Raw genomic sequence first — 26,859 nt, 5'->3', positions numbered from 1 at the left:
GCTTGCTTGATGCGTGAGAACCAATGAGGTTCATTCTTGTGTGTTTGAGCTTCTTTGAGAACCAATGAGGTTCATTCTTGTGTGTTTGAGCTTCTTTGAGAACCAATGAGGTTCATTCTTGTGTGTTTGAGCTTCTGCGAGAACCAATGAGATTCATTCTTGTGTGTTTGAGCTTCTGCGAGAACCAATGAGATTCATTCTTGTGTGTTTGAGCTTCTATGAGATCCAATGAGGTTCATTCTCTTGTGTTTGAGCTTCTTTGAGAACCAATGAGGTTCTTTCTTGTGTGTTTGAGCTTCTTTGAGAACCAATGAAGTTCATTCTTGTGTGTTTGAGCTTCTTTGAGAACCAATGAGGTTCATTCTTGTGTGTTTGAGCTTCTTTGAGAACCAATGAAGTTCATTCTTGTGTGTTTGAGCTTCTTTGAGAACCAATGAGGTTCATTCTTGTGTGTTTGAGCTTCTTTGAGAACCAATGAGGTTCATTCTTGTGTGTTTGAGCTTCTTTGAGAACCAATGAGGTTCTTTCTTGTGTGTTTGAGCTTCTGCGAGAACCAATGAGGTTCATTCTCTTGTGTTTGAGCTTCTTTGAGAACCAATGAGGTTCTTTCTTATGTGTTTGAGCTTCTGCGAGAACCAATGAGGTTCATTCTTGTGTTTGAGCTTCTGTGAGAACCAATGAGGTTCTTTCTTGTGTGTTTGAGCTTCTGCGAGAACCAATGAGGTTCATTCTTCTGTTTGAGCTTCTGTGAGAACCAACGAGGTTCATTCTTGTGTGTTTGAGCTTCTGCGAGAACCAATGAGGTTCATTCTTGTGTGTTTGAGCTTCTTTGAGAACCAATGAGGTTCATTCTTGTGTGTTTGAGCTTCTGCGAGAACCAATGAGGTTCATTCTTGTGTGTTTGAGCTTCTTTGAGAACCAATGAGGTTCATTCTTGTGTGTTTGAGCTTCTGCGAGAACCAATGAGATTCATTCTTGTGTGTTTGAGCTTCTGCGAGAACCAATGAGATTCATTCTTGTGTGTTTGAGCTTCTGTGAGATCCAATGAGGTTCATTCTCTTGTGTTTGAGCTTCTTTGAGAACCAATGAGGTTCTTTCTTGTGTGTTTGAGCTTCTGCGAGAACCAATGAGGTTCAATCTTGTGTTTGAGCTTCTGTGAGAACCAATGAGGTTCATTCTTGTGTGTTTGAGCTTCTGTGAGAACCAATGAGGTTAATTTGTGTGTGTTTGAGCTTCTTTGAGAACCAATGAGGTTCATTCTTGTGTGTTTGAGCTTCTGTGAGAACTAATGAGGTTCATTCTTGTGTGTTTGAGCTTCTGCGAGAACCAATGAGGTTCATTCTTGTGTGTTTGAGCTTCTTTGAGAACCAATGAGGTTCATTCTTGTGTGTTTGAGCTTCTGCGAGAACCAATGAGGTTCATTCTTGTGTGTTTGAGCTTCTTTGAGAACCAATGAGGTTCATTCTTGTGTGTTTGAGCTTCTGTGAGATCCAATGAGATTCATTCTCTTGTGTTTGAGCTTCTTTGAGAACCAATGAGGTTCTTTCTTGTGTGTTTGAGCTTCTGCGAGAACCAATGAGGTTCATTCTTGTGTTTGAGCTTCTGTGAGAACCAATGAGGTTCATTCTTGTGTGTTTGAGCTTCTGCGAGAACCAATGAGGTTCATTCTTGTGTGTTTGAGCTTCTGCGAAAACCAATGAGGTAAATTCTCGCACTTCAAGCAGTTACGGTTGATCTTTTGTTTATATTCGCTGATCAATGTTTAAATGTGAATAAAAGCCTAAATTCAATCTGTTCATCATATAAAGCGATCAAGTCTCTTAAGAAAACGTGTACTAAACTGCTCAATTCAGTTAGTTTTATGATCTCTTGATGAACTTTTTGAAGCATCAAAGTGGTAGTTGTGTAGTTGTCTATGGAGGGACATAAATCTCTCAGATTTGATTTAAAATATCTTCATTTGTGTTTCATAGATGAACGAAAGTCTTGATTGATGACCATTTATTCATTTTTGGGTGAACTAACTGAAATATGTGAAATAGGACCTAAACATGTTCCTGGCAGAATGTGTGAGATTCACTCATTCACACATTACATCAGCTTTGCATGGCAACAGTTAAATACACTAGATGATCACCAGACCCTTATTCAGGATTCGACCACACAAGGCTCTCAGTGGCGTCACAATATACATCCCAAATGAACAGCCTCACTCGTATGACAGTTTCTATGATAAATATGGCCCAATAAACAGTAAGCACAGATATCACTTACCCAGCTTCACAACAGTCTCACAGAAACAGTAAATCCATGTTGAAACACATACTTAAGATAGAAATCACTTTTTTTTTTTCTTCTTTTCAAATAACAACATGTCAGTGCATTCAAAGTATCTTAGAAAATGTCTGGTTTGTCATTATACGGTGGTTAAAATGGAACATCTTAAATGAAGACCAGCTTAATACCACTTAAAATACAGGACCGTATTGCCAAGCACACACTTGAATGGATTGTTGATGCGAGTAGCTGAACAAAATGTATACAAGATTGCACTTTAAAAAGTTCTCAAGTGTACTTTAGGACGTTTCAAACATTTAAAGGTTTTTCAGTAAATTTCACACTTATTTTAATACACATCAGTATTCAGATATAGCAGTTATATTTAGCAAATTTGTGCTATTTTAGATTCTTTCTGCAGCAAACTGTTTTATAATGTCTATTTTGCTCTACCTTCTAGGTTTGTGTCCCGATTAAAGGGACCGGTTTATAGTGTGTAATACAGTACATGTACATAATGATAAACAGCATTCTTTGTAGGTTTAAGTTATATAATAGAGTTAAATAACCCAATTTTTTGCATATTTTCTGTAAGGTCAATGGCAAGAGCTCTGTAAACCAGAGTGAAACACTAGTTTCTTTTGAACAAAACTACGTGTTAATCTAATCTACTCTACTCGAATTGGTCCTGACCAATTAAACTCAACTACTCATCTACTAAAGTTACAGTAGAAGACACAAAACTAAAGCAAAACGAGTCTAAACCTGTAAAAACAGCCAAGACCTGTGCTTTGATTACAGTCTGTGCTATTGAATATTGTCAGTTGATTAAATGTTGTAAACCACAGTAATAATTCAACATATCTGCACTTTTAAAAGAAACATTTACATAGTCTTTAAACTGATTTAGCCATATATATTCTTTATATAATCCTAAATATGACTTTTTATATATAATCATCTGTATATTCTTATTAATATCTCTCATATTTGTTATATATTCACTTGAGACTCTTTTTAAAAGACATCTCTGCCTCCTACAGCTGTCTATAATCTTTATTTCTTTTTGACTTTGTTTTGTTTTGACTCATTGGGAATGAAATGTCTACGAGTACCCGTCTCCTCTATACGTCTGCTCGGCGTCCTCCTGGATGTATTCCTCGGTTTTCTCCCAGCTTTTCGCCCATCCCCCATTCAGCTGCGTTGTGGCCCCGTATGTTTTGGCGGGGCCCCCGAGACCGGCCTGGCCCCCGAAAGGAGCGCTGCTCAGCGTGATGTCGCCGGTCTCCTCCGCCAACTCGTCTTCATCGATGAAGCCACACTTCTCCTCGCTGGTCTCCTCGGGATCTGCCCACGGCTGCTTCTCGCCGGACGCAAAAATCCCGTAGAACACCACGCCACCGTAATGCACCATTGAGGCGATCAGGAACACGTTCTGCCATTCTTCACGAGTCTGGTGGAACATTTAGAGCCAGATTTACTAACAGCTTGCTCCAGCGCAAAACCTCTTTTGGCGTTAAAAAACTACTGTCAGGATTTACTAAAGACACGCAGTGAAACATTAGCGGTGGATAGGTTTGGACAGGGTTATTTTCGCGGCTGATCTCATTGCATATGCATTTGTAGGAGTTTCCCTTTCAGACGCAGTATTTATGGGAGGAGACTATTTAAAGGACACCTATTATGCCCATTTTTTCATTATGTAATATAAGTCTCAGGTGTCCCCGGAGTGTGTCTGTGAAGTTTCAGTTCAAAATACCCAAGGGATTATTAATTATAGGATGTTTTGAAAGCCCCTATTTGGGTGGATGCAAAAACTCGCTGTTTCCGCATGTGTCTCTTTAAATGCAAATGAGCTGCTTTCAGAAGTGGGCAGAGCCTTTCCAGTTCATGCTTACTATAGACACAGAGAGACACACATCATAATCTGAAGACCACGCCCACCGGGGGGGTAAACAATCAAACCGTCTCCATTGACTTTGTATTCACTCTCAAAAAAAAAGAGTACAAAATTGTACCTTTTAAGGTACAAGTGGCCATCACTGGGGTGGTACCCTTATGGGTACATTTTTGTACCTCTAAGTCAGGGGTAGGCAAGTTCGATCCTAGAGAGCTGATGTCCTGCAGAGTTTAGCTCCAACCCTACTAAGCCACCACAGTATAAAACGCATGGCTCCCAGCATGCATTAGAGCATTAAGTATGTCATCATTGTTGAGATTCATATGCTGATTCTTGATATCTGTGTGCATCTAAACTTTTTTGCCCCTAGAATGTATTTAAAAATCAAAATTCAGAATGCCTGATCTGTGGCAAGAAAGCATTGTTGGTGAATATAATTTATTAGTAGTTTTAGTCTTTAGTCAAACATTTTTCTTCATGACAATTTTTGTTTATGGCTTCTTTTGATTTGAACAGATTATGTGTTTTGTTTACACTGTAACAAAAACCACAAACTCAAATGAAAAAGCCAAGAGTTAAACTGCCCAACTAAAGGAAACACCGATCGCCATAATGGTGACCAAATATTTTCAATAAAACCAACATCTAAACCTCTGTTAATTCTCAATAAGAGCTTCTATAGATGTCTTTCAGGGTTGGAGCCAAACTCTGCAGGACATCGGCTCACTAGGACCGAACTTGCCTGCTAATGGTTAATTTAAGGGGAAATTGTACCCTAAGGACCAATTGTGTACCTTTAAACTTTTTTTCTGAGAGTGTTGCGTGAAGCGCCTCCTTGTCATTTCTGACTTAAAATAAAAAACAGAACAATGTATAAAAGCTGATATGTCAGGGCTCCAGACTGTGACTAAATGGTCGCATTTTGCGACTAAAATTTGAGAGTGTGCGACTGAATTTTACATCCAGTCGCACATGTGCGACCAGTAAATTTGCCTGCTGTTGGTACTGGAGAAATTAAGAAAATACACTTACTAATTATAATTGATAGACGTTATGTCTGGCAAATTCTATCTTTCCCAGCCGTTTCTATATGAGATAATATTAAACCATTTGTCCGTGATGCATTTTTGCTATTCGCTATCCAGAAGAGAGAGAAAGCGAGCGAGCTACAGCGAACACAACACCACAGTCAGCTTTAATGAGTGACGATGGCCAAGAGAACTACACAAAAGTTTAGTCTGCTTAAACTTTAGGGATGTGCTGTGATATTAAAATAAATTTATTTTCGATTTCGGCTTCCAATAATTATAAAAAGATGATATGAGGTAAAACTATTCCTATAGTCGTGTTCGTCGAGCTCATCCTTCCCTTCACAGCTGCGCTGTCATTTCTCCTTAAACCTAAACTTAACGTCAGAATCAGTGATTGTTGTAAACTGCAGTCTCTACTGTTGCTAAACTGCGGGATGTGTTTGATAATAAAGAGCTATTAAATGCACAATAATCCGCGCAAGAGACGCTGTTTCCAACTTCAAGGCGGCTTATGCGTGTGTGCTGCGAAATGGACCGACTTGCACTTAAGACTTTGTGTGCGCGTCTAAACCATCAAATAAACAACAAATAGCCGGTGTCAAAATGACCGGATTGGAGAGTAGTTACTTTAACAGTTTATATCTTAAATGGGCGTAAATAGTTTGGAGAAATAGGAGAATATGATATTTTTAGTTCTGCATTCTGTCTTAAAGGGGCAGCGTCTAATAAACCTGCTGACGATTGAGCCATTCATTCGAATCGAACAAAAGGCAAATAGAAAATATTCACATCTCTTGAATGAATAACTTTAGCTTTTATAAACATTAATCTATCAATTTATACAGTGAAAACTATGCAGTGTTATTTTACATTTCATTACTTTATTAGATTTCTCTGCAGGTTTGTTCTTTACTGTAATATTAATGTTAGCAGACCTTCCGAATGCCTGCACACTGGTCCATTTACAAATAGATGTTTTATATTTTTGTTCAAACTTTGCGGTTTCTTTTGCTATAGATATTTTACTTTTCAGATTATAAAGCCATGTTAATTATGTTCTTAATTATGTTTTTTTTTTTTTCATAAAAACAAAACAAAAAAAAACAGTATAATAAAAAGAACTGATAAGAATACTGTTAAAGTACCTAATCGATAAGCAGTATCGGTAAGAGTAGTAATACCATTAAAACCTTAACGATACAGATCCCTATTAGTAATACAGTGGAAATGAGTAGATTTGGTTAGCATGTTGATTTACGGTGTGCGCCCCTAAATTTTCTGGTTGTGCCCCTAAAATTTTCAGTTGGGTGCCACTGTGCTCCTAGTGAAAAAAGTTAGTCTGGAGCCTTGTATGTGACAAAATGTACAGCAAGCAAGCTAAAAAACCCAGAACCAAAAACCCCAAAAGTTTTTATAAGTTGTTCACCCAAAAAACAAGCATTTAAGGATACAAAAGTGGATACAGGCCATTGAGACAGAGCGCGACACGTTATATTACACTGAGAACGACGCCGACTATAGGGGAATGTAATCAGAGACAGGAAATATAATATATAAAACTGACATTTGGATATTTGACTTAACAGTGACTAAATGTTTACTGCACACTGAGGCATACTGAGTGTCAGGATCCCAAAATGTACCCATTCTTCCTGCTGAAGCGTCACATCTTATTGCCTGTATCCACTTTTGTCTCCTTAAACGCTCGTTTTTTTGGGATCGACAGCTTATAAAAACGTATTTATGTGTTTTTTAGCTTGTTTGCTGTACACCCTGTCACATATCAGCTTTTAGACATTGTTCTGTTTTTTGGTATAAGTCAGAAATGGCAAGGAGGCGCGTCACGCAATACAAAGTCAATGGAGAGCGTTGGATTGACCCCCCAGTGTGGGCGGGGCCTAAATACGCTCTGTCTCTATACAGTGAGTAGAATTCTCAAAGATGGATCAATACCAACTGTTTGTCCAACTTCATATTCAGAACATGTAAGTTACCGCGCATTGGGCCCTTTCATATACCCGGCGCAATGCGACGCCAGGGGCGAAGTGTTTTTTGCTAGTTTCAGCCCAACGCAGTTATCATTTTCACGTCCAGCGCCACGTTGTTTAAGTAGCAAATCTGTTCGCCATCTGTTCGCCCATGGGTGTGCTGGTCTGAAAACCAGGTGTGTTCAGGAGCATTGTTGGCGTGTTGATATTTTGAGGAACTGAAATCGACTGCGCCATTGACCAACACAAACCTGCTCTAAAGTCAATAGCGCAGTATTTTTTGTGTTATTTAAAGAGTGTGTTTGTAATATGAGCCTATTCATAGTTTTCACGTGACGTCACACGCATATAGGAACGCCCACCTGGAGGGCAAAACAAGGCCTTCTTATTTTAAGAAGTAATAAAAGTGCGCTTCTGAATTGTACATGCGCTGAGCATTTGAGGGTTAAAAATATCAAGCTCTGGGCTCTGTGAATACAGTAAGGCAAGCACATTCAGAAAGACCATTTGCAAACACACACATTATAAAGTGCAGGCGCCAATCTGGATATGAAGTTGTATCTTCAGATTTGGATTTGATCCATCTTTGAGAAGCAAACCCTGCGTTTACTGACCCTCGTTTGCAAAGCAGTCCAGTGTACACTGATTCACACGCATATACGAATTTAGCTCATTTCTTGGGCACATTCCTTTCACAAATGAAATTAATCCACTGCATCCTCAGTGGCTCAGTTTATTATTACAGCCAACAACAGAACAGTCATAATGTTTAAATAGATGAGATATTTTATGACTAGCTGCTCCAGCGAGGGTATAAATCTATGCTAATCTATGCTAATAGGGCAAACACAACAAGAAAACTGAATAAATTAATAAAGAAAATGAGGATAATTTCAGTATTTCTCACCTTATTTTTGGTCATAGCTCCTACAATGAGAGGGCAGACCATTCCAGAAAGTGTGCCCACTCCATTAGAAATACCCATCAGTATGCTGGCATACCTCGGCGCAATGTCCAAGTGGTTGACATTAAAACCTGAAAATGTATTTTATATATTTTTTGAATGCATGTGAATCAAAATGGGATTCCAAAACTTGCACTGAAGTCTATAACGTGTCAACAGAATTGTAAAGCGTCTCACCTGATATAGCAAATCCGCTAAAACCGACGGCTAGCACCAGAAATGAGATGGCCACACCTTTACTGTGGGAAAAGCCGACCACTAACAGCAGCGTGGCCTCCATTCCAAACCCTACAGTCAAATGGGTGGGTCAAAGGTCATGCCAACCAATATTTTTGATTAATTTCATTAAAAAAATACAAATGATGTAATCAAATACGGTCACTCTCACCTCCGCAATTCATGATCTTCCTGACGGTGGTGGTGGTTAAGATGTTTCTGGTGCGCAGCCAGTCAGCCAGTTGACCGCCAATTGGCACAATGATGGTCATAACCAGGTGGGGTAGAGCAGAGAGCATCCCGACCTGCCAACAGAAACCATCAGCGCTCGGGACGTCACCTCATAAGGACAGTTCATCAAAATTATGAAAACTAAACAAATATCCATTTACCAGATATACTCATCCTCATGTCGTTCCAAACCCACGTGACTTACTTTAATCTGTTAAACACCACACTTTTCAAAACATCGATGATTTTTATGGACCCTTCCGTTAAACCTTTCAAACTCGCTTGCACTTCCCTTGTGAAAAAGAAGTGCCTTTAATTGTATTAAATATGCACTTATAGTGTAATTCAAAACTTAAAATACCTAAATTATTATTCACTAATATATTGATATACTAATATATACTGAATTCATACACCCTGAATTCACCCTAAGTACACTTTGAAATAATGCCATTTTAAATAATTATGGTTTAATAATCTTATTTTAAAGTACATTTATTTTGACGTGTCGGATAACATTTTGAAACACATTTAAAGTACTTTACTGTAGAACATTTTCGGAGTCCTATGAGTGTTTCTCCAGACACTTTCAAAACAATTCCCACGTGTACTGACAGGGGAGCTGAAGCTCATTAAATATGCAAATCTTATCCAATCCTAGCCATGGGCGTTTACTTCCAAGTGTTCAGTGCGGCACACCCATCAAAACCAAACATTTCTTCAGAGAGGCTCAAAACCATGGCAAAAAATAGCCTATTACTTATTCATTATGATGTTTCTGAATGTAAAAAACACACAAACGTCATAAGTTGACCTCAGACAACACTATAAAAAAATAAAAAAAACAGTTCATGACCCCTTCAGTTAAAGTATATGTTTTACCATAACCAGTACATCCTGCAGTAAACTTTAACCATATTTCGAAGACAATAGAAGTAATTATGAAATTTTATATACATACTTACAGTAAGTCCTAATACAAGTGGGTCAAACAAGCATTATTAAATTCAGTTAACTGCATTTGATATAAATTTACTCTATAATACATTTTCATTTCATTCTGAATGACATGTCCGAAAACATTTCATTCAGTTAACACTTAAGAATATTATTTCCATAATACCCTTTTTAAATGGTTGCATGTATTAAAAGGGCATGTCAGCTGTAGCACGTTTTAGACATTTTAAAGCTTATTTGCGCATATTCCTCACACAAATTCACTGTATAGCTTAAAGGGATATTTCACCCTGAAATGAAAATAAAGCCATGTTTTACTCACCCTGCTGTTGTTCCAATGCCCTATGTCCTTCTATCTTTTTCGGACCTCAAAAGCAGAAATTTTATAATGAGCTCGGCCGTTGACCGAGCGGCTGCTGATGGCTCGCACTCACTCACAGGAGCGCTCTCAGAGTAACGGCCAAGCTCAGTGTTTTGACTGAATAATACGGTTTCTTTCTTGCAAAACCTTACAGTATATCTCCTGAACACTTTCCATATATGGTGCGCGCCTCACTGTATCATGTGATACTTTTGTATCCTTTTTGTAAAGTTTTAGATACTTATGGTGCATAACAACAGCTCAGATATTATGCTTACTTTCTCCTAGGTTTCCACAGAAGAACAAAAGTCATATGAATTTAGATTTTGGGGATTTTGGGGAGGGGGTGTGTGCTTCATCACTGGTAGTGAACAATGTCTGGCTGAAATAACCAAATGTGTGGCTCAAAAATAGAACTAAAATTAAAATCCTCAACAAGCCCTGACTGATAAAACCCCGAAACAACTTGTGAGTCCAATCTCCCATGCTGCAGATATGAGGCCGTTTCGCTTCAATTACACATGTCAGGCTTGCAGGATTTATATCACTCTCTCAGCTCAGGAGCCGGAGATCAATAACACTGTCAGGTTTCATTTATGTACGCCACTATGAACACACATTTCTGAATGCCCGACATCTCAAAGACAATCCAATACGGCGACTCCGTGAACGAGGGGTCAAACACAAGAGATAGTAAGGATTCAAACTGAGGCCTGACCAGAAGGATTGCATATGAGCCCAATTCATACCGCAAACACACATGCGTGTAAGCCTTACGAGCTGTCAAATACTGAGACTTGATTAATGCAAGAACATTTTCTCCCTGGATTCTCTCACCTTACTGATTTCAAAGCCAAACACTTCCTCAAAGTACGCCGGCTGACTGATGAGCAGCAGGTAGAAGGTCCAGCTCCGGCAGAAGTTGGCCACGATGATTGCATAGACCGGCATGGAGGTGAAGAACTTCTTCCAGGGCGTCTTGAATTTCTGTAGGAAAAAGAAACATGTTGATAAAACCATAGAAGACCTGTAGCATGGAGATTTTAAGCAATCAAAACAGTTTGACAAGCATGATTATGTAAATCCACCTTTCTGTCTCTCTACTGATGGACATTCAGAAGTTGGAAACAAGGAAATAAATAAAAACATTCGATTTTAGTCGTTTGTCACGTTGTGACCTCGGGTCAGAGGTCGCTCTTCCGCCGGACCTAGACTCTTGTACGACCGCTACTGGAAGCCAGTGATTATGGTTTATAAAGTTATAAATATGGATATGTTTCCTAGTAAAACGCATGGCTTCACTTCAGAAGGCCTTTATTAAAAGTGTAGTATGTAAGCTTGACAGCTAGTGGTTGAAATGGCTTCTGCAGTCCAAATTCAAAATATTGGAGATAGTCGTTTGCCCCGCCCCCTCCTCCTCAGACTCGACGCTCACGGCTGTAGCCAGATTGAGGACACGCAACAGGAGCGAGCGCAAATGACAATGGAAGCCAAGGAGACTTAAGTTGATGAGTTGATTTATTCGCGTTTTAATATGTTTCCTTTCATAGAGATTTTTAGATGGATGCCGAAGCTGTTTAGGTTGGGTAGGATCTGCGATCTCTGACCCAGTTAATTTGCTGGCTTCCAAACATTACGCTGTGTTTTCTGCAGCGTCGAAATACTATTGGGTGAATTAGCAGTGGGCGGGATCACAGAGACCAAAACAAAAACAGACATTCTGACACGGAACGCACATGTCAAAGTACATTTTTTACAGAGAAACAAGTCTGTGAACTTATGTTTCCTAAATATCTGCAAACATATCATGGTATTTTTATGCTTTAGTAAAGTCAGAAAATTACATACAGCACCTTTAACCCCCTGGAGTCGTGCTTTTTTGGGCTTCAAAATCGAAGGTACCATTCACTGCCATTATAAAGCTTGGAAGAGCCAGGATATTCAGGATAACTCTGATTATGTTTGGCTGAAACTGACCATTGAACTAACCATTTAAGGGGGCATTATACGACTAATTATAGAAAACGGAAAACTTTTTTATGCCTTTTGGCACATCATTTACATGCAGAGATGTATAGTAACGAAGTAGAACTACTTCACTACTGTACTTAAGTACTAAAAGGCAGTATCTGTACTTTACTAGAGTATTATTTTTTTCTCCTACTTCCACTTTTACTTCAGTACATATTTTCGATGAGTTTAATACTTTTACTCCAATATTTTTTTTATGTGCTGCATCGTTACTCGTTACAATTATAAAAATGTTACGAATCATTCCATTCCAAACCCACACTACCACTGCCAGAACGGTAGATGGCAGGTTTGATGAAGCTGAGTCAAGCTATTAAGAAGACTGCGCTTGCTTCCGTTCTGCCTTTTGATAAGCTTAAAAGATGGACAAACCAAAAACACCACCTTCCACCCCTTCAACTTCAAGTGATCGTGGCTGTGAGAGAGAGCGCGCGAGAGAGAGAGAGAGCGCGCGAGAGAGAGAGCCCCGCTCGCGCACATTCACTGTCTTTAAAACAACACAAGCGTCTTGCGCTCAAATTGCTCTCTATTTGTTTACATAGTTAATGTGCACTGTGAAGTAACATAAACAGACAATGAACAGGTGTATTTTTATTAACTAAGATTAACAAAGATTAATAAATACAGTAACAAATTTATTGATCATGGTTAGTTCATGTTAGTTATTAGTCTAATACATTAACTAATGTAATGTTAACAAATCAAACCATATTGTAAAGTGTTACAAACAAATAATTTACTCAGAAAACCTCTTGAAATGAGAATATAAGTGTGCTTACCCCATTTTTTTTTGTTAGTAAGATTTAATCTTAATGAACTATAGTATTTTCAGGTTATTTATATGGCAATGTGTAGAAAAATTACCTACCAACATTGTGATTGTCCTTTAGGTTAATCATTTGAAATAATAAAAACAATATGATGTTCAAACTTTTGACTACTTTCTTTAATAACTACATAACACAATACTTGTAGTTTTACTTTCAGTACTTGAGTAGTACATTTTAAAATAAACTACTTGCAATACTTAAGTACAAAATGTTTTGAATACTTTAGTACTTCTGCTTAAGTGTGGTGCTTAAAGAGCACTTCAACTTCTACTCAAGTCACTTTTTTGATAAGGAACTTGTACTTATAATCAAGTCTGTGTCTCTAGTACTTTATACATCTCTGTTTACATGACAATGGCCTTTTGGGGGCCTGAAAATGCAAACTTTTGGAAACGATACCCTTATCGTCTCTGTGTAAACTACAAAAATGTGAATTTGTGAAAACGTGACGTCATGCACATGCGTGTTACATTTTCAATCTATAGGCGCATAGTGTTTCTTTACGAAGGGACATCGCCATTTACTGGCCTGGCAGCCGAATACAGCTCAGCCAATTTCACTGATCCCTGTGAACGGTGATTTGTCTGGGTACCACCAGACCAAGCTCAATCTTTTAAGACTGAACATTGGTCTGGGGAGTCTGCTCTGTATGTTCTACTGCACAAGAGGCGTGATCAACGGGCATAGTTCAAATGACTCTGTACGTAATTGGATAGTCCTTCAACCAATCAGACCACAGGAGGCGTGATCAACGGCCATTGTTCAAATGACTCTGTACGTAATTGGATAGTCCTTCAACCAATCAGACCACAGGAGGCGTGATCAACGGCCATAGTTCAAATGACTCTGTACGCAATTGGATAGTCCTTCAACCAATCAGACCACAGGAGGCGTGATCAACGGGCATAGTTCAAATGACTCTGTACGCAATTGGATAGTCCTTCAACCAATCAGACCACAAGAGGCGTGATCAACGGGCATAGTTCAAATGACTCTGTAGCAATTGGATAGTCCTTCAACCAATCAGACCACAAGAGGCGTGATCAACGGGCATAGTTCAAATAACTCTGTACGCAATTGGATAGTCCTTCAACCAATCAGACCACAAGAGGCGTGATCAACGGGCATAGTTCAAATGACTTTGTAGCAATTGGATAGTCCTTCAACCAATCAGACCACAAGAGTCGTGATCAACGGGCATAGTTCAAATGACTTTGTAGCAATTGGATAGTCCTTCAACCAATCAGACCACAGGAGGCGTGATCAACGGGCATAGTTCAAATGACTCTGTAGCAATTGGATACTTTCTACTATGTTAATTTTACACAAGCAAAAGTTGGGGGTCGTAAGATTGTTTCATGTTTTTGAAAGAAGACTCTTATGCTCACCAAGGCTGCATTTGTTTGATCAAAAATACAGTAAAAAGTACAAATTCAAAAAGTAATTTATTCCTGTGATCAAAGCATCATTACTCCAAAACTTGATGATTTGCCGCTCAAGAAACAGTTATGATTATCAATGTTGAAAACAGTTGTGCTGCTTAATATTTTTGTATAAACCGTGATACTTTTTTAAGGATTCTATGAATAGAAAGTAAAATTAACAGCATTATGCTGTCATTTTTTATCAAAATTTTTATTTTTTGAAAATTTTTTGTACATTTTTGATCAATTTCATGTACTGTAAAATAAATTAATTTCTTGAGTCCAATCTTTTGAACAGCACTATTACCTTGAAGCTAAAAGTCACAGACTAATACCCAACTTTGATTTCATGGGATCTTCAGATTTCTCTGGTGGAAACCACACAAGCAAACGTACCTCATTCGCCCCCATTAGATTGGCACTTTCTCCAATACTCTCCTCTATGTAAGTCCTCTCTTCATCTGTGATGGTGGGATGATCTGCTGGGCTCTCGTATGAAACCAGAATCCAAAACATGTACCAGACAATCCCAAAACACCCTGTAGCCCAGTGGAGAGACAATCATGGAGGACAGGAATACACACAAAAATGAACCTTATATTATAAGATCATAAACCTACCATATATATAGAAGACAGAAGACCAGCCTGAGTACTGCACTAATATTCCAGCCAATGGCATGGCGATCACAGCCCCCGCGTATGAACCTGAAACACAGTGTTAGTAAAGCTTTTATTTAGGGTGTTCTGTGTTATGTGGGTTTTTAAAAAGGCAAATTGTATTTACCACAAAAAGAGGTGGTCGCTAGGCGACTTCTCTCAAGGGGTGGAGCCCACTTGCTCCAAATCCCATGGCATGCTGGGTAGGTCACGCCCTGCACACAGAATATTTTATATATATTATAATAGTGTTACATACATAAAAAGATACCTATGTATGAAATACATGTGAAAGATTGTGAATATATTTTCATTACATAATGTAGACATTATGGGTGTGAATCGTCACTGGTCTCACGACTCAATTCATGTCAACGGTTCGATTCGATATCACGATACATCACGATGCGCTGCAATATTACTGCACATACATTTTCATCAATGAATACAAGCAGTCAATATGAACTCTCTGTTCCAAGAAAGTACAATTCCTGAATGTCGTTAAACAAAAGTGCAGAATCGTCCACATCGCAATGCATCGTAAAAAACAACTCATTTCAACACCCCGAACTAAACTGAGCATCAGAAAGGGGAAGAAAGAGGATTTAAGTGACTCTGAACGTGGTCAGTGAAAAATGTTGCTGGTGCCAGATGGGCTGATCTGAGTATTTTTTTTAAAATGCTGATCTACTGGGATTTTCACACACAACCATCTCTAGGGTTTACAGAGAATGGTCCAAAAAAGAGGAAATATCCAGTGGGTGAAAATGCCTTGTTGATGGGGAGCAAAGTTAGTTTATTTAGGGGTGGTGAACAAAATTAAATAATCAAAGGATTAACCCTCTGGGGTACTTCGGGTCAAAAATGACCTGAAGCGTTTTATATACGTATATATATTTTTTAAATCATAGCTTCATCAGAATGGTCAGAAACTTGTTGACTTTATTGGTACTTGGTATATGAACACCCAAACAAATTGGGGACAGGATTTGAAAAGTCCAAGTGGTCACAAAAAAAATTGTCACACTCAGGACCTTCGGGTCAAAAATGACCCCCAGACACACGCACACACAAATCTTAATCCCACCCTACGGGTCAATTTTGACCCGAAAAGTCCTGAGTGTGAACCATAAATGAAGAACCCCAGAGGGTTAAAGGGGATTTAAAGGAGAAGAAATAAGAAGTTATATTATAGTTGTGAAGTAATCCTTTTAAACTCCTTCTAAATAATACTTTATTTAAAAATATGCACACATTCACTCTTGTTTGTGTCTCTAATATTTCTTGTCTCCTCACATTCAGTTATGAATGACAACATGTTAAGTGATTACATATTTTTAAATTAAAATGGCGAAATTACCTTAAAAAAGTTGAGTAGTTTGCAGCACTGTATCCATTGTGATCAAATATTGGGCTCTATTTTCACGATCTGAGCACATGGTCTGAAGCGTACGGCGCAGGTGCACTTATGGCGTGTCCGAATCCACAACGACAGAAAAATGGTCGGCGTGCCCCCAACATGGTCCAAAAGGCTTGTCCCGAGTCTCTTAATGAGTCATGGGCAGTGTTGGGGAAAGTTACTTTGAAAAGTAATGCATTGCAATATTACATTACTCCCTTAAAAAGTATCGAATTGCGTTACTTAGTAACTTTTTAAGAAAAGTAACGCACTACGTTACTTTTGCGTTACTTTTTCTAACCTGGGCTGGGCTTGTTTGTTTTTTCTGTTTTTATAACAAAAAAGTTCTATTTTTGTGCAAACGTAATGACCACTTCACACCAAAATTGAAATATTAAGCCTCAGGCTGAAGTAAAAATGCAAATTTTTACTTACAAATTTTAAAAAGGCTGAAGTAAAAATGCATCATGAAGCTTCGAAGCGTTATGAATCAGCGAGTCGATTCAGCGGTTTGGATCGCCAAAGTCACGTGATTTCAGCAGTTTGGCGGTTTGACACGCGATCCGAATCATGATTCGACTCACTGATTCATAACGCTTCGAAGCTTCATGATGCCGTGTTTTGAAATCGGTCATCACTATATAAGTTGTTATTTAGGTTTTTTTGCGCACAAAAACTATTCTCGTCGCTTCATAAAGTTATTTTAGAACCACTGTAGTGAGATGGACTTCGTAACGACGTCTTTAGTGCCTTTTATGGGTCTTGAGAGTGTAAAGTGCCATTGTGCCAATGGAGGCCTTTCAAAGCCATCAGATTTTAGCTAAAATATCTTCATTTGTGTTCCGAAGATGAACGGAGGTCTTACAGGTGTCCAACGACATGAGGGTAAGTAATTAATGACAGAATTTTCATTTTTGGGTGAACTAACCCTTTAAACTTAAAAAAAGTAAGTGTTCGTACTGCCTTAAAAAATTGTATTTAGGCAACGCAATATCCAAGTTGTCACTTAGTACAATTTCACATTACAAGTTGACTAAACACAACATTTAAAGGCAGCACGAACATGCACTTTTCAAAGTTTAAACAACCAATATTTTTTTACAGTGTAGCAAGGTAATTCACATTATGTAACATCTCTAGAACAAAAGTTAACTTAAAAAAGTATCTGACGAGGGGTCATAAAAACAGACCAATCTAGCTCTTAACAAATGAACAATAACGCATACAATCGCAGTTCAAATAAGGATTAATGATGCATGCAGACTCGCGCAAACGCAAGCAGATCCGATCTGCTCCAGCACAAACACACTAATGCCGCCCATTAAATCTTCATTAGTAGCTAATTGTCACAGAATCAGTCACTGATAGACACAAATTGCTGCGGCCAGCGAAAGAGAGCACATCCACAGAACTAATGTCAATACACACAACACAAGCTAGTGTGCTACAATAACCTCAAATGGGCTTTAATTCATGAACAGTCAACACTCAGCACATACTGAACAATAGCACACACACAAAGCCAGCGGGCAGCTGCTAATACTCTCTCAGGGTTCATCTTTTGACTTCTGTTTGAGTAAGAGATGACGTCATGAGTCAGCACACGCTCCTTTTCAAGCGTTTCGTTTTTCATAAACTGTGTATTCTCTTTTAATCTGTCACTCCTGTGTGTCTGATGTACACTCTTACAAATGTAAAGGTAAAGGCTCATATTTGGACTGGAAACGAGACAAAAATACTAAGTAAGAAAAGCATGCTTGCAGTGCATTAAACATGACTTTTGTTTGCTTTGAACTGAGAGATGAGTGGAAATGATTGTCTTTGCTTCTTGACCCCATGATAGTCCAACATCTGGTAGCTCTAGGGGGCTGAACCCGTAATGTTTAGTGTAAATGCTCGGGATGACACGTGTTAAATGATGAATTGGTGATTGGATTAATAGAGAAGAGAGTCTTACTTCCACAAGGCCCTGCAGTATCCTCACGAACATGACACAGCCGTAGTGCACGCGTGCGGCGGAGGGGATGAACATATTGAGTGTGGACGTCAGCAGGATAGCGGCACCAAACACCCTGGAGATCAACGTGTGCAGAAACAGGACATGAGAACACTGCAATCGCCACTGACTGAAGGTACATCTGCAGATCTCAGGAAGTGAGCAGGAGACAAGCGGCAGATCAGATCAGACCGTACCCGAAGGCATCCGCGTCTGGCACAGACATCACTCTAAGATGCTCAAAGCAGGAAAACACATGTTTTATTAAGCGTGTGTGCAATCTCATTTACATTGGGTGCAGCCGTTTAATGTGTGGAAACAAATCCATGTTAGTCAGATGGAAATCTCAACATTCAATCAAAAAACAGCATTCACTTCTTCCTTTAGACACGCTACGTCTCAAATGACAGTTTTGTGCACATTTACAACATTTAAAAAAACGCAATTTACATCATTTGTTTCTATGGAATATTATTTGACCAAAGATTTATATTATACTTAACCCTCTGGTGCTCTTCGTTTAGGGGTTGCATTGGTTGTCTTCCCGGTCAGAAGTGACCGGACACCTACAAATGAAACTTCCTCCACCCCAGTAAAACCAATGCAATTTATTTTTCTTCAATAATATTTTTCTTTTTAATTTTGTATTTTGAGATAATTTGATGTTTTGTAATATTTATGCAATAATGATGGTCTATTTTTGCCACTGAAAATTATAAAAAAAAAAATTGATTTTTTTTTACATTAAAGCAGTATTTCAGGTTAAAATAGAGACTAGGCCTTCAAAATACATTTTTTGAAGGCAGATTAGCGCCCTCTTTTGGAATTATTTAAGAAATCATGCAAACATGTGTGTAACCACTAGAGGTCTCTGGAGAGGCTTGAGAATTCCCTAGGTCTGTTTTGAACACATTTAATGATTTTTTTTGTTGTTGATGGATTTGAATATATTTTAAAAATCTCAAAGACTATTTATTATAAAGTTTTAGATATTTTTTTGTTTGTTAGAAATATAGATTTTTTTTTGCAGATTTCCCATTCATTTCCTATGGGGGTCATTTTTGACCGAAGAGCACAAGTGGGAGTATTTTTTTACGACCAATTAGCATGCTCGAATCATGCTCTCAATTTTTTGTGTGTTTACATACCTAATGCTAGAAAAGTCACCACGTTTCATATCATTCTGATGAAGCTGTGATTTTTAAAAATTCAAAATGTGGTTCATAGGTTCAGTTTTTCATAGGTGTGTGTGTGTATAAGTGTGCGTGTGTGTGTGTGTGTGTGTGTGTGTGTGTGAGTGGATGTGTCAATATCACACTCTTGATGTTTTAGAGTGTCACCCCTTGACTGCTGTGTACTTTTTTTCAGCATTGTGGCCGATTTGTAGATTGTACACACAAATATTCGGTGAATTTTTGTGTGTTTGCCGATTTCCCATTCATTTCATATGGGGGTGATTATGACCGAAGACAATGAACGCTACTTTTTTTTTACGACCAATTAGCATGCTCGAATCATGACCCCAATTGTTTTGTGTGTTTACATACCTAATGCAAGAAAAGTCACCAAGTTTCATATCATTCCGATGGAGCTGTGATTTTCAGAACATTTTCCGCTCAGAAATGACCGAAGAGCACCAGAGGGATAAATACATGTAAAGTGCAAACCCATGTATACACACACTTATACGTATACGGGTCAATGACATGACATGTATTTTTTGTGTCCGAATTCATTATTTTCCTCAAAAGAATTTTAATAAACACGTCATATATCAAATTGATCTTCAAAATTTCCTTTATAAGAAACCCTTTTACATTTTTTGATATTCAATCGACTTTTTGAGTTGTGGCGTTTGAAAGACCAAAAATGTCAGGTGGTGCGACCGTCCGAACGCACAAGCAGAAAACAAAAAAAGGTTCATTTTCTCAGCAAAATTATTAATCAAATAGTTTGGCGTGTGTTTTACGTTAAATTCCTTATAAATGAGGGGAAATAGAGTATCAGTCCCATTTCAAAACTATTCTATTACTATAAAAAACTTTTGACTGAAAAATGTACTTCTCCAAATGTCAGGGAGAGCGACCGACATAAAAATGCCAATTTATGCCATGTTCCTTTAAGAAAACCATGTGACCGCATATGACATCACACAGAAGACCCCAGAGGACATGCAGTAACAATATTAGTCACCCATGAATATTAGATCATTTGACATTTTTGAGTAATGATGAGGTTGATTGAATTTATCATGTCAGGTGGTGTGACCCCTGGAAAACTTTGAAAATGTGTTGTTATTATAAAAATGTGTATTTGATTTAAAAAATGTATGTATAACATTGAGCATATGGTCAAACATTTGTATAGGTGTCCATTTTAATGCCTTGTAGATTTGAATTGAGTTTGAAATGTCAGGTGGTGCGACCAACAAATTTACTTTTAAAAGTATCACTGCAATTGAAAAGTGTCTGTTTATATGAATTGGACTAAAAGGGCAATACATAAAGACATAGAAAGGGAATTTTCCCTGTGATATGCATTTTAGACTCTACAATGATTCATATCTACAAGTTTTCAGTAGTGCTAAGTACATTAAATGTTTATTATTTTAAATGAATATATGATCACACCACCTGACGTTTTCTGGCTGGTAAAATCAGAAATCTTGTTTAATAATGAATTAATGCTGTCTTAAAAGCTGTAAAACCAATGTGAATCAACACTATACATTTTTTGGACATAAAAACTTTTTTTTTTATCTTAAAAACCTTATTTGTCATTGACCCAAATACACACATAACCCATAAATACACACAAACACACGCGTAAGGAATAATTGACGACGGGCCGTTGAATTATTAGAAGAATAACGCACAGCGTCGCACACCCGCTCCGCGTCGTGACCGCTTCACCATTATTTCTCCCGCTGTCATTAATGCCAATCACAGAACAAAGGGAACAGAGAACATGATAGCTTTAATGAGGATTCATCTAGATTGAATCTGTTATTTATGCCGTGTGTTTGATAACTTCATTACATTTCTGTATATTGATTATATATTAAGTCCACAGGTAAATATGACATTTATTATAATGGGTTTGTGTGAAGAGTGCTTTAAGTTCACTCGATTTAAAAGTTGTAAAGCCTAATTAGGGGTTGAAGAGCGTAGCGCTGAAACTCTATTGTAATTGTTACATTTTCCCATGATGCATCATTTTCCTCTAAAACTGATCGGGCAGACCAAACAGTAAGTCGTAGAGACTTGAAACTTTCATAGCTGGTGGTACTCACACCAACTACAAACGTCACCGAGGCGCGCCCCGATTGGCCTGACGGGGGCGCTACAGCGCTCAAAAGTATGAAATGGTTCGTCGAAAAAGTACAAATTGGATTTGAGAAATTTTCGGGTATTTTGTATTTTTTGAAAAAACTACTTTTGCGGACTAGTCCTAGGTTATTGGCCCGACCGGAAGCAAACCAGCACAGCGAGATTCTCTGGAGGACTTATCAAACATTTTTAAATTTGGGTTCACAGTCCCTAAGGGCCGCCAAAACGTTGGAAGAAGGAGGAGCCACTTTTACTAAATTGGCTATAACTCGCGAACAGAACGAGATATTTTCACCAAACTCAGCACGCCTACGTAAGAGCTCATTCTGTGGTCGCGTGAAAAAGGATATAACAGGAAAAAACATGAAAATGGCTATAACCACTCAAACGTTAGCCCGATTGCCATACAGTGTCTTTGTCCAAGGTGCTGTTTATGAGGACATTGACGTATCTCAAAAAACATGGCCACCATTGGCCAATGAAATTTAAAATCTATTAGACAAGACCTGAATCCAAAATCGTCCCCTAAACCCTCATTCACTATTCCCAACATTAGTCCACTAATACAGTACACTTGAAGTAGTGAATGAAAACGTGCAATGTGAGATTGAGTGAGTGCACTCGATAACGTCCACTATGGTTTTGGACACCACTACAAATGGCTGTCTCTTTAAATAGTGCCCTATTTAAGGGTTTAGGGAGTGATTTTGTATTCAGCTATGGTTAATGAAAGCCAATGGAAACTAAATTCGGTATGCGTCATCGGCACGATGCCCTGAAGGAACCGGAGAAGTTTCAAGCCAGCGTTTTTCACAGGAGTCACCTCCTTAGACTCCTGAATCCTTGCCGAGTCCAACGATACCAAACATGGCTGGTTTCACCTTATGGTTTGCGCAACGGTTGGATTTAGCGCTTTAAAAACTTGCGAATATCTTTAAAGGAACACGCCACTATTTTTGAAAATAGGCTAATTTTCCAGCTCCCCCTAGAGTTAAACATTTGAGTTTTACCGTTTTCAAATCCATTCAGCCGATCTCCGGGTCTAGTGGGAGCACTTTTAGCATAGCTTAGCATAGATCATTGAATCTGATTAGACCGTTAGCATCTCGCTCAAAAAAAAAGGACCAAAGGTCAGCCCATATCGGCCTAGAAAAAGGCAACTTTTCATTTTCCGTCGGGTACACGATGTAACTACAGAAGAGTCAAGTTTAAAATAGGAAAAATATAAAAACTCTTTGATCATTTTTGAGCGAGATGCTAACGGTCTAATCAGATTCAATGATCTATGCTAAGCTAAGCTAAAAGTGCTCCCGCCAGACCCGGAGATCGGCTGAATGGATTCAAAAACTGTAAAACTCAACTGTTTAACTCTAGGGAAGACGGAAAATGAGCCTATTTTCAAAAATAGTGGCGTGTTCCTTTAAAACTGTTTGTCCAATCGAGACGAAACCACCACAGTAAATTCACAAACATAGGTCGATAGCTAAACAATCACGCCCAAATGTCAAAATGTTGATAGGAAGTGGCAAAAAAATCCAATCAATCGAGATCTAACTATTTTTTATTTGTAATATTCTTGTAATATACTGGCATGATTTGTTACATCTCAATAAACAAATTGTTCAGAAGTGTCTATAACTTCAAAACGACATTAGATATTTACACCGAATTCGACACGAATATGTATGGACACACTCTGACGACACCAAAAAAAAGTGGTGGAGATCGGGCAAGACGTGGTGCTAAAACTGCCAAAAACACTTTAAAAAACATATTTTACGTTAGTAAATAGCCTGTATTGGCTGTAAATGCTCTTTTCCATCTATGATCTAGTGTTTACATGCTTGCTAAATAAAACATCATATATTTTTATGCAAGTGCTCAAAGGCCTTGAACCCTGATAATTACTGCGCGCAGCTACATTTAATGTTGAAATTGATATATATATATATATATATATATATATATATATATATATATATATATATATATATATATATATATATAGCCTATATTCACGGATATATTTGTGGCAATAGCCAATACATTGTAAGGGTAAAAATTATCCATTTTTCTTTTATGCCATAAATCATTCGGATATTAAGATCATGTTCCAGGAAGATATTATTGTAATGTATTATTAGCAGTAATATGCGTTGCTTAGGATTTCATTTGGACAACTTTAAAGGTGATTTTCTCAATATTTCGATTATTTTGCGCCCTCAGATTCCAGATTTTCTAATAGTTGTATCCCTAACAAACCCGAACATCAATGAAAAGCTTATATATTCAACTTTCAGATGATGTATAAATCTCAATTTTAAAAAATCGACCCTTATGACTGGTTTTGTGGTCCAGGGTCACATATTTTAATTATTAATGAATGTCTATCATTAAAAATCAGTTTATACTGTCTTTAAGTGGTTTCTACATTCATTTGGAGAGTAACTGTGGAATTATTACAATATAAAAATATTAAATAAGTCCGATGTTTAAAAAAAATGTTTGTATTTTTTTAAATCGATTGAGAGCACTATATATATTAGTAATATAAAGATTACTCTGTACATGTAGCCTATATCTAAACAGCTCCAATCTAAAAACACGAGTGTGTTTCAGTCAAAGGGAGTGTGTGAATGGCGGAGAACAGAAGACACGTGACCCTGTCTGTGGTTAATGAGGTCTCCAGAGGAAAGCGCGCGTGTCTGCTCTTCTGCATCCAGGGCTCATGGCAACCAAATAAAGCACAGGCACAGTCGCCTGGTATAAACACCTACAGTGTGTCAAATATATCTCTTTTTTTGGCTATGTGTAAATCTATAAATAAATATTGGAACTATAGGCTTGAAATTAAAAGCCTATCCGGATATGTGTGGAATCACCTGTTGGCAGCCAGTCGTGAGGATATATATCCCCCCGGGATCTGTGTCACGATATAGCCCCAGAAAAACGAGCCGTGGATCATTCCCACCTGCTCCGGGTCCCAGTTGAACTTCGCTTTCTTATAGGAGAAACAGATACGTTAATAACATATGAAACAGTGTCGAAAGCTGTGAATGAGCCGCTTGAGGCCCCTGAGGGAGGCCGGGCGGGGCCCTGGGTCTGAGGGTCCCCTGGCCCTCATCCTCACCTCTTTGATGATGATCTTGCCGTCCTTGTGGATGGTGCTGTTGTTGACCATGCCGACGATCGCGACCCCGAGGTTACAGCGGATCCCGAACGAGATGCAGAAGCCGAGGCCGCTCATGATGGCGATGATGTAGCGACGCGGGAGCCCGAAGCACGTGCAGTCGCACAGGGGGGCCTTCTTCTCCTTCATCTGCGCGGGACGCCCGTCTTCCGTCAGCTCGATAACCTCTCCCGTTTTCTGCTTCTTCTCCATCACCCTGCCAACACACAGCAGCGCTCTTTTATATTAAAACACCTATAGTTTTATCTCGTTTTTCTGGAGCGGTGGTTTATGAAAACAAAACGATGGGAAATAAGGATGTACAACAACATTCGAATATTCGATCAGCACAAATCCTGAACAAATGCTGGGTTATAAAAACAACCCAAGGTGGGTTGAAAATGGTTTTGGTTGGGATAATGTTTGCTTAAAACAACCCAATCGCTGGGTTTGTCCGTTTTCAACCCAACTTGGGTTGTTTGTAACCCAGCATTTTTTAGAGTGTAAAGTTCGAAACCCGAATCGATTCCCGGGGAAAAGAACGTTCAGAACGTTATTCAAAAATACACTTTTTTTTTTTTTGGTTCATTAAATCAATTTTATTCCTGCAGTTTGTGGTTTATGATGTTATAATTTTTCTTTATTTTATTTTATTTTATTCAATAATCAAACCCTTCAAGCATTCAGCAGGAAACACACAGTTCTATTGTTATATCTGAGCACGAAACCGAGTTATTTACACCGCATTGCAGCATCTTTATCTCTTACACCCGTGTCGAAATACATACACATATAACCTACATAAATGTGACGTGACCATATTAAATAATAATAATAATAATCCGTTTACACATTTCATTTTTGTGGCTGCTTCAACAGTTAAATATAAGAGATAAATATTAAAACGAACGAAATACAAGAGATATGGTTGTGTAATGTTGTGGTGTGTTAGATTGGCCGTTGTGTGTCGGATCATAGTGAAGATTTTTTGTGTGTGTGTGTGTGTGTGTGTCTGTGATGAAAACCGTTCATTGATCCGTTCCGAGCGTTTCATAATCTCCGGCCTGACATGCGATATACAAAATAAAAACGATGTGAGGGGAAAAAGAACACATTTTTCAAAGAATTTGGACGATTTTAACAAAGTAAAACGGAAACAGCTGTGATTATTCTGACATTTAATTGTGAGCTATAGGAAAATAATAGGCTAAATTTTTTTGTGTTTAAAAATACGGATTTTTTTTAAAACAGCGGAATATGAATAATAATAATTGAATTAAAGGGATTTATTCTGAGCTGGTCGTGTCACGACTTTCCTGTCATGAATAATGAATTGATCAGGAGCGCTGTGGGCAGAGGGACGATCCCTGAGGAATGCGCTCATCTCCAGATCTACACACGATCATATCACGATCTTTAACGCGTTTCTGACGGATTTGATCATAACGAGAAAAAAAAAAAATCATTATGAATAATGCGTTATGTAGCCGTTTTTATAAGAGGGAAAAAAGGCTCTTAGAATTTCAGTAGACATGTCAATTATGCTTTGCCATCGAGATAATAAAGTGATAATTTAGTAAACATTATTACATGTGTTTGTGTCGTAATTGTGTGAATGGAAGGGGCTGAAGATACCTGTGCATGTGTCCCAGGGTTTTCCCGGCCAGATTCCTCAATCTCTCCTTACCGGGAGCCAAAACTCGTTCCTTCATCGTATCCATCTCCAAAGATAATATTCCACTCGATATGAATAAGATGTGATTTAATTTGAGAGATTCCTCAGCATATTCCTTGAGTGTGGAAACCTGAGCTCTGTTTTTTTAACCCAGTAAAAAAAAAGAAAGAAGCGTTTTTATTCCTTGTAGACGCGCGAGAACACAATCAATCAAATCAAATCTTGTTTCACAGTCTCTGGGATGTCCTTTGAAACTCGCTTTCCGACTTCTGTAATTCCTCGCTTTTCCATTTTGTCGACATAAATATATATTTTAATTACAGGAGAGAATATTCCGTCAGAATCCCCGTTCTGGAAAGCCAAAATCACAAAGAGGCAAGAAGAAAACGAAATCTGGAGCGGTGGGAGCGGGCACTGGGTGC

The 26,859-nt window shown here is 38.3% G+C and overlaps 1 protein-coding gene across 1 annotated transcript; it reads right to left on the bottom strand.

Annotated features, from left to right (window-relative positions):
• Positions 1 to 3,382: 3,382 nt before the first annotated feature.
• On the bottom strand, positions 3,383 to 26,483 carry slc17a6a (solute carrier family 17 member 6a; the record flags this gene model as incomplete). The annotated part of the gene is made up of 12 exons (XM_079809087.1): positions 3,383 to 3,730; positions 8,104 to 8,231; positions 8,338 to 8,448; positions 8,549 to 8,681; positions 10,763 to 10,912; positions 14,607 to 14,749; positions 14,831 to 14,917; positions 14,997 to 15,084; positions 18,226 to 18,340; positions 24,476 to 24,594; positions 24,724 to 24,979; positions 26,398 to 26,483. The coding sequence occupies 12 exons, from the start codon at positions 26,481 to 26,483 to the stop codon at positions 3,383 to 3,385; spliced, it is 1,764 nt and encodes a 587-aa protein (XP_079665213.1).
• Between the last annotated feature and the right edge of the window lie 376 nt (positions 26,484 to 26,859).

Source organism: Gobio gobio, assembly GCF_949357685.1.
Source record: "Gobio gobio genome assembly, chromosome: 25".
NCBI classification, from domain to species: Eukaryota; Metazoa; Chordata; class Actinopteri; order Cypriniformes; family Gobionidae; genus Gobio; species Gobio gobio.
Note: the sequence above shows the minus strand (reverse complement) of the source record. Positions and strands in the feature narration are given on the sequence as shown.